Source organism: Priapulus caudatus, unplaced genomic scaffold, assembly GCF_000485595.1.
Source record: "Priapulus caudatus unplaced genomic scaffold, Priapulus_caudatus-5.0.1 Scaffold724, whole genome shotgun sequence".
Taxonomy (NCBI): Eukaryota; Metazoa; Priapulida; class Priapulimorpha; order Priapulimorphida; family Priapulidae; genus Priapulus; species Priapulus caudatus.
The window spans coordinates 14,357-29,120 of record NW_014577785.1 but is presented as its reverse complement, the minus strand read 5'-3'; the positions used below and the strand labels follow the sequence as shown (position 1 = coordinate 29,120).

Sequence of the window (14,764 nt, the reverse complement as noted above, 5' to 3'; positions counted from 1 at the left end):
CGTGCGTGTGTGTGTGTGTAGCGGAGCGGTGGGCCGTCTCTGCATGTGCACTGCTCTAACCCGTGTGGGTTCCAACCGCTCATTCCTCGATGACATTGAGCCCAGATCAAGATAAGAGATAAAGTTGTCGTTGAACAACGATAAACATCATCTAGCGCATTTCGCGCTTGCTTTTGACTGTGGCAGAAACGTGTGCACTGCATACACGGCTGTTTATATACACAAGTAGATACCGTATCGACCCGAAGTCTTCGGGTCAGTTGCTGAGTCAATCCAATCGATGAATTGCGATTTAGTGAGTTGTTCAGCTTCCTCAGGTGGTAATACTACGGTCGAAGCCTCACTCTAGTGTAAGGATGTCTCTGGTGCTGGCAAAAGGATGTGAAGGTCGGGCTAATTGGATATATGTCATTGGCAATCACACGCACGAGCCTCTCTCGTGCGTTTAGCTGTTAGGACGCCCCGAGAGGGCAGCCACATTACATGCCCCGTGGGAGCCAACGCCACAGCGGTCAGTAGTCACGTGGCAATCCGTCGCCCGCAGTCACGGATGCGGTTGTCGTGGTAACGGAGCCGGGGAAACGTGTGCATACCCGTCTGGTTATGTACAAGTAGATCCCGTATCAATGCCACGTCTTCGGGTCTGCTGTTGTCTCCACACAGCTGTCTCCTTGATTATGCACGCAGCAGCAGCAGCAACAGCAGCAGCAGCAGCAGCAGCAGTAGCAACAGCAGCAGTAGCAGCCGCAGCAACAGTAGCAGTAGCAGCAGTAGCAGCAACAGCAACAGCAGCAGTAGCAGCAGCAGCAGCAGCAGCAGCAACGTCCTCTGCGTGACGCATGTGCGTCAGCGATGGGATCGAGCGATGCCCTATATGCTGATTGCTCGCTTGTTCATCTCTGAGTGGCCGCTGCTGATGCCGTTCCCATGATTACTTGCATCTGTATCGCTGCAGCGTCGACTGACTGTACTGCTGTGGCACTCAGGCACTTGGGACAGAGTCAGTAAAAACTGAAAATATTATGAACGCACATTCACAAATAGGCCCTACTACCGTACCTCTCAATTACAGTTCCACTGTTGCGTCACTGTATATATCCACTGGCAGCAAGAACAAGCCCGCACGTACAGCACACACGCGGCCATTGACTATAATAAGTAATATTATAGTCAATGGGCGCGTGTGTGCTGTACGTGCGGGCTTGTTCTTGCTGCCAGTGTGTATATCAACTTTCCTTCATAAAAACTAACGCCGAACGCTCCCGCACTCGCCGCTGCGAGTGTGCTGTGTCGCCATGATAATATCAGTAGTAAGATAATATAGGATCTTACTCCTGATAATATATAATATATAAACTTTATATCAAGAGCATATAAAGAAATAAGTCCTTCTGTATATGCTCTTGATATTATCATGGCGACACAGCACACTCGTTAGTTTTTACATGAATAAAAAGGTTTTTATGAAGGAAAGTTGATATACAGTGACGCAACAGTGGGACTGTAATTGAGCGGTACGGTAGTAGGGCATATTTGTGAATATGGGCAGTTTTTACTGACTCTGTCCCAAGTGCCTGTGGTGGCACTGGCACGTCTCTAACCCCTGTTAGTTTCGCTGAGAGGGTCTATGTCCCCCGGGGTACTGCCGGAACGTACCCTGGTTACGGTCCGGTATACCAGAACGTACCCTGGTACTATCTAATATGCCGGACCGTACCTCGCCTACTCCACTAACGAGTCTAGGGAGTCGCCTACGCCTACTCCCTAACCCTAACCTATAAACCTCTATGTCTATATAAAAGAAATTTGCGGTGATAGTAATGGACAAGCTATTATGGTCAAGCATAGTGCGAACCAATATTGCACCTTACACCTGATGCGTGCTAAAACCAGAGTCAAGCTTTAAAACTAGTTTCACTCCAGTCGCTACGGTACAGACCGTAGTCGGAAAGTCCTATAAATGCGAGTGGATGGAAACTAGCTTTAAACCTGACAGCAATGCTAACATAACAGCGTCACTAATGCCAAACTCCAGAGCCTTATGTCATTTATGCTTATTTTATAGATTATGCGCCGTCTACTTACTTACTTACTTAACTTATCTGGGACAAAAAGTTTAGGTAAATATTGCAGCCCTGTAACCAAACGTAATTTCCTGCTAATAATGAACCTACCGACCAAAATAAACCCAGACGTTAACCAGCCTTTGCTATCGCCGTAAGACGCAAACATGTAATGCTGCACATAATATTGTCGCAAACGACACCGCTAGTTACAGTAGCATAGCGAGGTTTATCGCATATTTACGCACGAAGGGTCGTTGTCGTATAATGTCGTATAACATGTACCCGAGGGAACTATCTTATATGGTTAGGGTTAGGGTTAGGTAGTAGGCGTAGGCGACATACTCGCCGACACCTCGGTTACTACATATACGACAACGACCCCTTCTGCCATATTTACACCAGCGTTGCCACCTCTCGTAAACATGCTTGTAATAAAACATGCCGCACTTATCCGGACCGTGTGACTAATAAACACTCGTACGTTCACGTGTGTTTTCAGCCCTATGCACGTAACAGTCCCGTGCATACTACTACTACCCTTGCTTTGCAGTAACCGGTGCGGGAGCTAACGCCACAGCGATTCGCGCTAGAGATGTAGAATGCAACACGCCTTGCGCGGTAATCTCACGTTCTGGCCGTTGTTTTTCAGAGAAATGCGGTTATGAACAACTCGCTGTCGCCCAGAGACCGGCCATCCTCCCCTCAAAGCATAGGTAGGTACACGTTCATTTACGTTCATCATTTACGTTCATTACACGCGCGCGCGCTCACGCACGGCCAAACGCGCACAGCACGCGCGCGCGTGTATACTGTGTTATCTTCTGTCTTAGATACTCTGCGAACATAAGAATTAATAACATAGGAACATAGGAAGCTAATGGTATTCATTTAGACATAATTACGAACGATTCTTGCGCATACCCTCTCGGTATGGTTCCTATAGACTGGTTCCCTGCCCTCTGCACCATTCCTGCTCTAAGTTGCGTGGGGTACGCGCCGATGACAAGCTCTGGACTCTGAACCAGTCTATGGTTTCTAGAGCTTTGTAAAAAGTCATCATTCCCAAACATTAGCAGCCCTGCTGCTCACTGGTGTTGCCAATGTATGTGCGTTCACGGAACTCGTAGATTTACGAAGCCTCCGACAAACCATTGCTAGCTAGAAAGCCTCTCCGTAGCCTGTGCGGAACTTGGTGGCTCTTCTATTGTTGCGTGTTCTGTTTCATGCTATTACCATTGGTTCTGTAGCTAGCTGACTGCACTTTTTACAAAACCTATAATATCACTCAACACAATCATATTCATTGTAATGCCTTTATTCTAGACACCAACAGTAAACGCAAACGATTGTCACAGAATACAAATTACATTACAATATACGAACAAAATAAAATCTTTCAAGTTTAGAAATACAAATTACTGCTAGTACAAGAACGGTAGGTGTCAGCACTATCTAATAGTTCTGAACTAACCAATATATGATTAGGTTGAGTATAAATACCATACCAAACAAGGCTGTATGTCACTTGTTGTCACGTTACGTCACTTGTTGTCACGTTACGTCACTTGTTGTCTCGTGACGTCGCTTGTTGTCTCGTTACGTCACTTGTTGTCACTGTATCATGTCATGTTAGGGTAACGTGTGATTTTGTTCAAGATAAAACCAATCGCACCTGGGATATAAAAATGCGTGTATGTATCGAGGAAATGTCACATACAGTATATATACACTATATGTATGGCATATATTATTATGTTTTACCGACATGTGCATGTGCGCATGCGCGCAATCCCGCTGTGACGTTTGTTAGCTTTTATTCAGAATTCATATTCCATCGACCCTAGCGCGTATGATCGATAAGTAGGTGGTGCCACCTCTCGGCAGATTTCGCAGTATCGTATGTAACATGGCCGACGTAAATAAACAGTGGTGATTGTGGTTGTCGCGAGAAACGGACGTGCATGCGTGGATTTGACGCAACAGCAACATGAAACCCGTGCGCAGGCACACGATGAGAGAAGACGAGGCAGTGCAGAGTATCGGTAAGAGCTGGTGTGTCCGCAATGCTTCACTATGTGCATGAGAGCGGTGGCGTGGTAGTGTGCTGGATACAGCAGGAGCAGCAGCCCTCCCCCCCCCCCCACCCCACCCTCTCTCGCTCCGCTGGAAATCGCGCAGCCTATGCGGTGGTGTCCGCTGCTTCGAGTTTTTTTTCGCTGCTGCGTGCTAGGGTGTCAAGTTCTCGGCTCCCCCCACCTTTGTCGTAGCTGGCTGCTGCTGCTGCTGCTACGTGTGTCACACCGCTGGTGCGACGTATGTGTGTAGGCATGTTTGCAGTATCCACGCACCGTCTCCCCCTCGCCCTGTTTTTTCCCCTTCCCCGCACAATCGCACATTGTGTGCTAACGACTTACTCCGACGTCCGAACCTGTATGTGGATTTTGGTTGTTAGCCCGCCCGTGCCCGCTGTACGTTACTAAGGTGGTGAGCGCGGTGTGTAAGGTAGATAAAAACACTGAATTCGCCAGGAAGTAGGAGAGGAAATGGTATTAGGTGGATGAGGTATAATTAGGGCGTGAATAGTGAATAGTTCTAGGCATTGTGCGTGCGTGCGTGTGTGTGTATGTGTTGTGTGCGTGCGTGCGTGTGTTGTGTGCGTGTGTGCGTGCCTGCGTGCGTGCGTGCGTGTGTTGTATGTGTTGTGTTGCGTGCCTGTGTGTTGTGTGCATGTGTGCGTGTGTGCGTGCCTGCCTGCCTGCGTTCGTGCGTGTGTTGTGTGCGTGCCTGCGTGTGCGCGCGTGCGTGTGTGTGTGTGTGTGTGTGTGTGTGTGTATGTGTTGTGTGCGTGCGCGCGTGCGTGTGTGTATGTGTTGCGTGCGTGCGTGCGTGCGTGCGTTCGTGTATAGATCTATGTGTTCTTGTTGAGCAGATCATGGGTACATGAGCGGGGAGGAAAGGCTGTATGTAGTAGGAGGGATGCAATCATTGGACAATTGATCATTAGAGATAGACATAGAGTAGGAGAGTAAGGAATAGTCGTTGGAAACACTTGATCTAGGCAGCTAGTAACCCGACCAGGCTGTGTGACTAACGTCAATATACTAAAGTATATTGAAAAGTATTCTAACCCTAGCAATACCGTTTCTTGGAGTTAGGCAGCTAGGAGTTTTTAAGCAATGGGTCGTGCGGAATAGATAAAACTAGTAAATGGTGATCACTGGTTATATAGTCTGATAGGTGGTAGGTATTCGAGGTTATTAAAGACAAATGTGTCATGATTCACCCCTGGCAGTATGCATAGCCAGCCTGTAGGCAGAAAGAATGTTTTTCCAGATCATCTGCCCCCTCCACTAAACCACTAAACCCACTTGTCATTCTTGAAAACAGGCGAAGTGTAACTGTAAGCTGTTTGTACTCAAAAAACGCTTTTGTGTTTTCATGTTTGTGTAAGTAGAGAAATGTGGCCTTGAGTCACTGATGTGTTTTTTTCATTTTTTCTTATTGCACTCACGAGTGCAGGAAGTGTTGTCTGGGCTGGTATGGCTAGCAATCTCCCCGGAAATTGACAAAAAGCAAGATGGGACAGATAGGAAAGTGTGAAGTGCTCTCTATTTAAATACCTTAATCGGCATACTGAATTTACATAATGAGAATTATCCATTTTGACAGCTTGCTTGGGTAATAAGCATTGCCACGGGCACTTGAAATGTTTCAGTGAATAGAATTATACTAAAATGAAGTCGAACCACGTGTTCATGTAGGCTAGGTTTATAATTTATTCGTCTAGCGACTGCTGCAGTTCTGTCAGTGTCACCGTACCACCGCTACCATGCCGTCAGGCATTCGCTGCGTATTTTTACCTGTGTATACATATATATATCAAGAGTATGTGCGTCATGTGTATGGCGGAAGTGAATCACTCCGTTCACTCGTGGGCGATTTACGATCGTCTTGAATTTAAGGTTTCCTCAATAATGATTGCAATAAATTACCGAGATAAAGATGAGAAATGTTACTATTATTATGTCTATCTGCTTTCACAAGTTTTGGACTGGAGGCTATCGTTTCTCATTTCACGAGATGTGGGTTGTCGAAACGAGCAATCGTCGCTTCTTGCGTGGTCAATGTCTTGTTTTAGCTATAAGTCGGATGCAGTTATTTCTCTTCACGGCACTCAAACTGCGTTATCTTCAAATGACACTCTGATTGAAAGAGTTATAGTTCCTGAAGCCGTTCCACAACGAAAAATCGTGTCACTTTAAATTCTAGAACAGATATAACAACTTCTTCAATCATTATGATTGCAATTTATTGCACTTGGATTGGATAAGGATGGATGGGGGGTCTCAGGATTGAGGAAACACATTCATAAATGTTCTTATGTCATTTTAAATTCTAGAACAGATATAACTACTTCTTCAATAATTATGATTGCAATGTATTACACTTGGATTGGATAAAGGTTGGGGTGAGGGGGGTCTCGGGATTGCGGAAACACATTCATAAATGTTGATAAATTTAATGACGGTTAGCACATAAATCATATATCCCACAGCTCAGTGTAAATGAGAAAGCCAAGGCCTGTACGCCGGTCAACAGAGAGTTCGTTGTTATATCTGCTTGCGTCTAGTTACCATGTGTTGCGTGTTCGTTAATTTGTTTTAAGTATTACAGCCACTCGCAATACGAAACGAAAGTTTGCACTCGCGTAATTTTCCAAAAGAGCGAGTGCTTTGATTTCTGCTCAAAAAGTGGCGTGGCTCAATCCCTGTAGAATTTACGTAATGATTATGCAGCCAGCTACAAACACGTCAGACAGACCATCTTTGATACGTGTAACGTACCGCTGTTAGACTAGAGTGTGACCTATATCAGTGGGTGGATAATGAAGGAAGCTCAAGTTTGTTTTCATTTTTATTTTTATTCACGTCAAACTCGTAAGACGAAATCTAGTGAAATCAGCATCCGATACGTGTCAAAACTCTTTTGTCATTATTCACCCCTGGCTATATGTCAGGGTTCTCCAAGAGCACTTATAGCCTGGCAGCCCGCCAGGTTATCGTCGAGCCCCGCCATCCTAAAATGCACCCGCCACTCTAAATATCATAGCCGCCATGTTAAAATTAGCTAAAAAATGCTAAAAAAATGCTAAAACTAGGACCGTAAAGCCAGCCCCGCCATGCTATAATGAAAAAGCTTGGAGAACCCTGTATGTACGTGTCCCTGCAATAAGTCACCTTAATTGCGTCCAGTATTATCTCAATGGCAGTTTGCAACCACCCCAACAGACAGCGGCTACGGGGAACTGTACTAAGTAAAGGTCCGCCATGAATAGCAACCAATTTTAGGTAATATTTGTCTTCACAATATTTGGTCAGGGCCTGAAACACCCAAACCCGCCCGTGATGGTGGTACCGACAGTGAACCAGCTGATAAATAATAATAAAAAGGTAAATAATAAAATAATTCCCCCTTTCCAGTAATTCTAATTCTGAACCCAATTTCGAGGGGGGATACATACTCAGTCACGTGTGGACCAAGCTGCTGACCACCACACCATCTGGTGGTCAAAACTGATAATCTTCAGTCAGCTTTGAGAAAGCCCCCTGTCAGGAGGCGAAACGTCAGCTGTACGTTTTCAATTTTCACGATTGAGTAACAATTAACCCAATTAGATCTGCATATATGCAGTTTTGTAATGGAGGTGAATGTGGGATAAGGGTCATCCTCGGTCATTCGCATTCATCCTATATGCGCGCATCCGAGTGGTTCTGCGTGGACCCGGGTTACAAGCTTGACCCGTACCGTAGCCCTAGAGTAAAGAGTTATAATAACAACAATTATTTGTTGTTTGTGAACAGCGGTGTGCGTGACGTATACTTTGAACGCATATCAACGGCGTTTACAGGAAATTATCAGTAATAATAGGCGAAAAAGAGTAGAAAAACATTGAGACTTTGGTACTAAATACATTTCGTGTTTAGTTGTCATCATGTTATTATTGAAACGTTCCAAGTGCCTGTGTGACCTGCACGGCTGGCACCCTGCCATTGCCATTGCCCTTCCTTCTGGTGTGCGTGGTGCATTGTGCGTGTGCGTGTGTGTGTGTGTGTCGCTGCGGTGTGTGTGTTGTGTGGCTGCGTCTGCGTGGCGTCGCGCGCGCCGTGCCGTCGTGCGTGCGGTGATGCCGTGCGTGTGTGGACTGTATGTGTGTGTGTGTGGTGTGTGGTGTGTGCGCGTCCGTGCGTGCGGTGCGTGATACTAGCGTAACGGCCGTGTCATATCTCTGCAGTAGAGCCCGCAGCCGTGCTTCCCCCAACCAGCCTGCAGCGTTAGTCATCGTCGTCTGTACAATCACGATACAGAGTTGTGACAGATTGGCAGTCGTGTGCCAGTGCCTGCTTGAAAACAATACCTCCTCCTCCTCCCCTCCTCCCCTCATCCCCTCCTCCCTCATCCCCTCCTTCCCCCTCCCGCACACACGCGCGCGCACTGTACGTGCGAATGCACGCAGTGCGCATGCGTGGAGTTTCTGTCACTGCCAGAAGCGCACTTGTTGTTATTCCGATCGACCCTCGACCCAATTAAATGCGTCACATACCACGTTTATATCTGCCGGTGGTAAGCTTGGCGCTGCTGCTGCTGCTCGGTTCGGTGTGCGTGGTGTGGTTCTGGTGCGCTGCCCTGCCTGCCCTACTGCTGCCTACTGCTGCTACTAGCTGCTGCCTGCTGCTACTGCTGCTGCTCTGATGCTCGTGTGCTGATGCTGGTGCTGATGCTGCGCTGCATGATGCTGGTGCTGATGCCGGGCTGATGCTTGGTTTGCTGCTGCTTGCCTGCTGCGTGGTGGGTGGTGGGTGCTGCTGCTGCTGCTTTGCTGGTGGTGTGGTGCTGCTGCTGGGCTGCTGTGCATCTGGGTGCTGCCTCGGTGCCCTGGCTGCTGGCTTGTGCTGCTGCGTGCTGTGCTGCGCGCTGACTGCTTGCCTGCTGCTGCTATGTTCTGCTCTGCTGCTGCCTGCTGCTTCTTGCTTACTGCTGCCTGCTGCTGCTGCTTTTGCTGCTGCTACTTTCTTCTGCCTTTCAGCCTGCCTGCCTGCTGCCTGCTGCTGCTGCACTGTCCTGTATGTTGTGAGCTGAGACGGAGTCTCGTGACAGTCTATAATCAATAAAGCGCAACTCCGCGTCGCGTCCTTGGCGGTTATTTATAGTATTTCGCGCTACGGCGGTTTAACTTCGGAGGAGTGACGTAACCATCACGAGCTTTGCTCCCGGCCGTGATTCGTCGAGCGCCGCGGTCGTGCTTGCCAACAGGGCGGTGTGTCGAATCGCAGACGGCATTGTTTAAAAAGCGGCGTCGAAAGCATGGGTGTACGATATAGTACCTCGGGCCTTAGTACCTGATACGACAACGACCCTTCGAGCTATTATTCAGATTCACGGCGGACCCATTATTCACGATTTAAAATTCCTCACTATAAGCGCCGGTGAATATGATTATTACGGACTTGTTTTTTGTCCGTACGATAGCCCATGATATTGTGATAAGCCTGCGGCATATTGAATGATACCTCTAGAATTGCCAGCCCTTCGCCGCTTTGCCACAGGCCGTGGTCGGAGCGAATGCGGCATAGTTCTATGAGCTAGCGGATATAGATAGTCATCTTAGCGTCACCATAGTAATAGGCTAACCATGGCTGATGGAGGTCATTCTGTAAAGGCGAGGCCTTGTCGAGGAATTTGCCCGATGATAATCGCTGGTATGCGGGAAACGATCGCTGGGAGTGAGATTAGCATGAATTAGCTAGCCTGAGCGGCAAAGCTAGTTACGTTTTCATGGTTAGATGATTAGTCTATTTAGATGATATTTTATGCGGCCGTACTGTTTGGGCGGGAGACCACATTTGATGTGTTCATTGAGCCACGCTGCCACAGTTGTCATTTGTCAGTAATTTCATTAGCACGCATGAGTGCCATCTCGCCGCGCGCGCTGATGTGTGTGTGTGTGTGTGTGTTGTGTGTTGTCGTGTGTGTGTGTCAGGGTGGGGATGACGGTGCGTCCGTTTCGCCGGTTGTGGCGTTGCGTGCTGTTGTGTGCTGCGGGGCGCTGTGTGTGCGTTGTGCTCGACTGGCCCGTGTTGCGTTCGTGCGCGTGTGCGTGTGCGTGCTGTGTGTTGCCGTGCGTGCGTGCGTGGGTGTAGCGCGCGCCGCGTGGACGCTTGGCTGTGTGTGTAGCCGGAGCCGTTGGGCCGTCTCTGCATGTGCACTGCTCTAACCCTGTGCGGTTCCAACCGCTCATTCCTCGATGACATTGAGCCCAGATCAAGATAAGAGATATATTGTCGTTTTGAACACACGATAAACATCATCTAAGCGGCCATTTCGCGCTTGCTTTTTTGACTGCTGGCAGGAAACGTGTGCACTGCATACACGCGCTCTTTATATACACAGTAGATACCGTATCTTTCGGGCAGTTGCTATGTTGTCAATCCAAATCGCATGATTTTGCGATTAGTGAGTGTTCAAGCTTCCTCAGGTCGGTTTAATACTACGGTCGCAAGCCTCACTCTAGTGCTAAGGATGTCTTCGGTGCTTGGCAAAAGCGATGTGATAGCGTCGGGCTAATTGGATAATGTCATTGGCACTATGGCATCACACGCACGAGCCTCTCGTCGTCGCGTTTAGGCTGTAGGACGCCCGAGAGGGCAGCACATTACATGCCCCGTGGGACAAAGCACGCACAGCCGTCAGTTAGTCACGTGGCATCCGTCGGCCCGCAGTCACTGATTGCGTGTTTCTTTTCGTCGGTAAGCGATGCCGGGCGAAACGTGTCCCTACCTCCGTCTGGTTATTGTACAAGTAGATCCCGTATCAATGCCACGTCTTGGCCGCGCGTCTCGCGTTGTCTCCCACACGCTGTCTCTTGATTATGCGCCACGCAGCAGCAGCTAGCAACAGCACGCCACGCAGCAGCTAGCACAGCAGAGTAGCAAGCAGCAGCAACGTAAGCGTAGCCACAGCTAGCAGCAGTCAGCCAGCAGCAGCAACAGCAGCCCAGCTAGCAGCAACAGCAGCAGTAGCAAGCCAGCGTAGCAACAACAGCAAACAGCAGCAGACAGCCGCCAGCAGCCAGCAGCAGCAGCAACCGTTCCTCTGCTGACGCATGTGCGTCAAGCGATGCGATCGAGCGATCACCTATATGCTGCATTGCTCGCTTGTTTCATCTCTGAGCCGGGCGATGCTGTGATGCCTTCCCATGATTACTTGCCATCGTATCGCTGCTAGCGTCGAACTGACTGTACTGCTGTGGCGCACTCAGTACATTGGCGACAGAAGTCATGTAAAAACTGAAAATATTAATGGAACGCACATTCACAAATAGCGCCCCTACTACGTTACCTCTCAATTAGAGTCCAACTGTTGCCGTAACCTGTATATCCACTAGGCAGCCCAAGAACAAAGCCCGCACGTACAGCACACACGCGCCATTGGCACTGTAATAAGTAATAACAAGCGTTCGTTATTATAGTCAATGGGCCGCGTCTGTGCTGTACACTTGCGGGCTTTTCTTGCCTGCCAGTGTGTGTATATCAACTTTCCTTCATAAAAAACTAACGCCGAACGCGTCCCGCACTCGCCGCTGGCGAGTGTTGCTGTGTCGCCATGATAATATCAGAGTAAGATAATATAGATCTTACTCCTGTATATATATTATATATATAAACTTTATATCAAGAGCATATAAAGAAATAAATCCTTCTCGTTATGCTCTTGATATTATCATGGCGACACAGCACACTATCGTTAGTTTTTACATGAATAAAAAGGTTTTTATGAAGGAAAGTGGATATACAGTGACGCAACAGTGGGACTGTAATTGAGCGGTACGTCCGTAGTAGCGGCCTATTTGTGAATAATGCGGCAGTTTTTACTGACTCTGTCCCAAGTGCCTGTCGTGGTGGCACTGGCACGTCTCTAACCCCTGTTAGTTTCGCTGAGAGGGTCTATGTCCCCCGGGTACTGCCGGAACGCTTACCCTGGTTACGCCGTCCGGTATACCAGAACGTACCCTTGCGTACTATCTAATATGCCGACCGTACCTCGCCTACTCCACTAACGAGTCTAGGAGTCGCCTACGCCTACTCCCTAACCCTTAACCCGAACCCCAAACCCTAACCCTAACCCTAACCCTAACCCTATAACCCTAAACCTAACCATATTGCCATATCAAATAGTGACCAGGGTACGTTCCGGTATACCGGACCGTACCCAGGGTACGTTCCGGCAGTACCCTGGGGGACATAGACCCTATGAGCGTTAGTTTCGAGCTCTCGGCTAGTCTATAGATGGAAATGCCAATAGCTTGCGTGCACGATGGATGAAATAATTCGATGCGGGTAATAGGAGATAATAGCAAGAGTAGATAACTCCTGATAATAGCAGGAGTAGATAATAGGGAATCCCTATTATCTACTCCTGCTAATAGGGATCTCTGTTATTAGCGTAATTGAATAAGGCGATCGCGCTCAGTTCAAGGTCGAAGAGTTCGAATGAAATATGTTACTATTCTATCTATTATTATTCACTCCTGAAATAATGTTGACAACAGGTTTAATAAGAAATAGTTTACACTTATGTTGTCATGAAATCCGCGTTGTATTATGAGTTTGAATCAGCGTGATCATCAGTGATCTTGCACGTAAATGATGTGGAGGCGCTTGCATTGATGTTGACGAAGGCAGTACCTTCACGAGCGTATTGATTTCATTCCAGTAACACCTGCCCTCCCGCTCCAGCACTACCACCCCTGCTCTCCCACTCCTGTCCACCCAATTGTAATTGTAAATATTGCCAGTGATCTTAATTAGTGTATTTCGGTCTTGTACTCGTAAAGGAGTTGAACAACAGTAGAGGCCGTCCATAGGCTGCAGGCCTGAATAAGCATCGAACAGAAATTAATTAAAAATACTCACACTGTTACTGCACTTACAAAACATACACTTTATTCAGGTTAAATAACTACAGATTCATGCTCTATGCTCCCCTCGAAACTTTTGCCAGCTCTATGATGCGAATTTCTGCAAAGTTGTCTGAACACATTTCATACACAAAAAACACCTACCGGTCGCTGTGACTACGCCACCTGACGGAATGTCACGAATACACAACAAGAATAATTTTACTTCTAATGCTTTCTCGACGTCCACGAGGCATCCACCTTGCGTGCATAATGCTAATTATTGCACTCTAGTGCCGAATTTCGGCCAAAAAAAAAGCCAAAAAAGCCCTTTTCTAGAGACGAAGTAGTGCAACGGGGAACAATCGCGGACGCTTACTGTTATACGCCACCTTAAAGTATGTGTGTGGTAAGTGGTGCCACCTGGCACACGCAGCAGACACTAATGCAGGCCATGAAAATCTCGGCGAGTCGGTGTGTGATGAAACAGAATCTCGGTCGTTCAGTGTATTCACTCAGAATGCAGGTGTTTGTCCGGATAGCCCTTAATAGACTACCTGTTTGCCTTACCGTGATCAATCCGTCACGATCGCGCGCATAAGTCGATTTATTTTGTGCTAGGTAATTGATTGTGTGTACATGAAAATCAGAAGACATGCCCAAAAAAATGGCATCATTGCCTGACTGCTGCTGTCCGTGCTGCTTGTCTTACTTGCTCGGGTAGGGGATGGTTCGTGTTTCCGTGATGGAGTGTTTCATATCCCCCATATAATACATTGAAACCAGTGCATTAGTTCCGGTACGGTTTCGCATGCAGGAAACTCCAAGTGATTTCCGGAGCAGTAACTCACAGGGGAGAAACGTTGGTACACCGCGAAGGCATTGTACAGGAAAGCCGATGGAGATAGTGTACTTTGATTGCATCGCAAAGATTCTGCCTGAAGGAGGAAAGTGCTGCCATCTGTCTGCCGGCATGCGCGTTCTCGCAGAGTGTAGGATTTCCGGCGACGTGTGGGCACCTTGAGCGATCTCATCTTTCTCGTAACTCGATCGACCAACCTTGTAATGACACAGACCTTACAAACACCGTCCCATCGGCTTGTTAACTTTCGTGTGCGTATATAAGCAGTAGAACTTATACTATAGTATAGTACTTTTGTATTACATAGATAAGCGTGAAGACGTCTGATCATGAAGATAGCAATCGTGTGGTTTGACCTAGCTACTGATTCACGCCCCGACTTCTGAGTTGTGTTCCCCCCGTAAGCTAGGAATCCCTTAATGGTGGTCTGACGACATTTCGTATTCGATTCCGCCGCTGCGTCGGAGTGAATTTTGAAGTACGAGGCAGAATTCTGCACAGGGGAGAGATAGTGATCCGCTAGGGGACGGCTCTGATTGGCTAATTTTGTCTCTTGTTTATTTTATTATTTATTATTTTTGGCTAATTTTGTTTTATTTTAGAATTAGGGTTAGAGTTAGGCTTAACTGATTTCTATATCCACAACTTATTTCTATATTCACTATCTCTCCCCTGATACCTACTATACGAGGCATGGCGTGTGCTCGTGGGTGCTTCTGCTTTGCTCGCGATCAATACATCGTCATCTTAACGCTGCGGCTTCTACGCCAGATTGCCGCCGCTCGTTTGCGGCGAGCCGCTCCAGGCCGAGGCGATAGTTGACGGCGGGTCAGTCTACGTGGTTGGCGCATTGATCTGTTTTCGTACGTTGTATCTACAGCT

The 14,764-nt window shown here is 47.7% G+C and overlaps 1 protein-coding gene across 4 annotated transcripts in view; it reads left to right on the top strand.

Annotated features, from left to right (window-relative positions):
* Positions 1–14,764, top strand: part of LOC106813090 — a 109,215-nt gene that overhangs the window by 94,239 nt on the left and 212 nt on the right. For all 4 annotated transcript variants that reach the window (XM_014817145.1, XM_014817141.1, XM_014817144.1 and 1 more), the window contains 2 exons: positions 2,716–2,779; positions 14,763–14,764. The exon at positions 14,763–14,764 is cut by the window's right edge and continues 212 nt beyond it. In XM_014817145.1, the coding sequence (XP_014672631.1) occupies positions 2,716–2,779; positions 14,763–14,764 (66 nt within the window). The remainder of the gene's footprint in view (positions 1–2,715; positions 2,780–14,762) is intronic.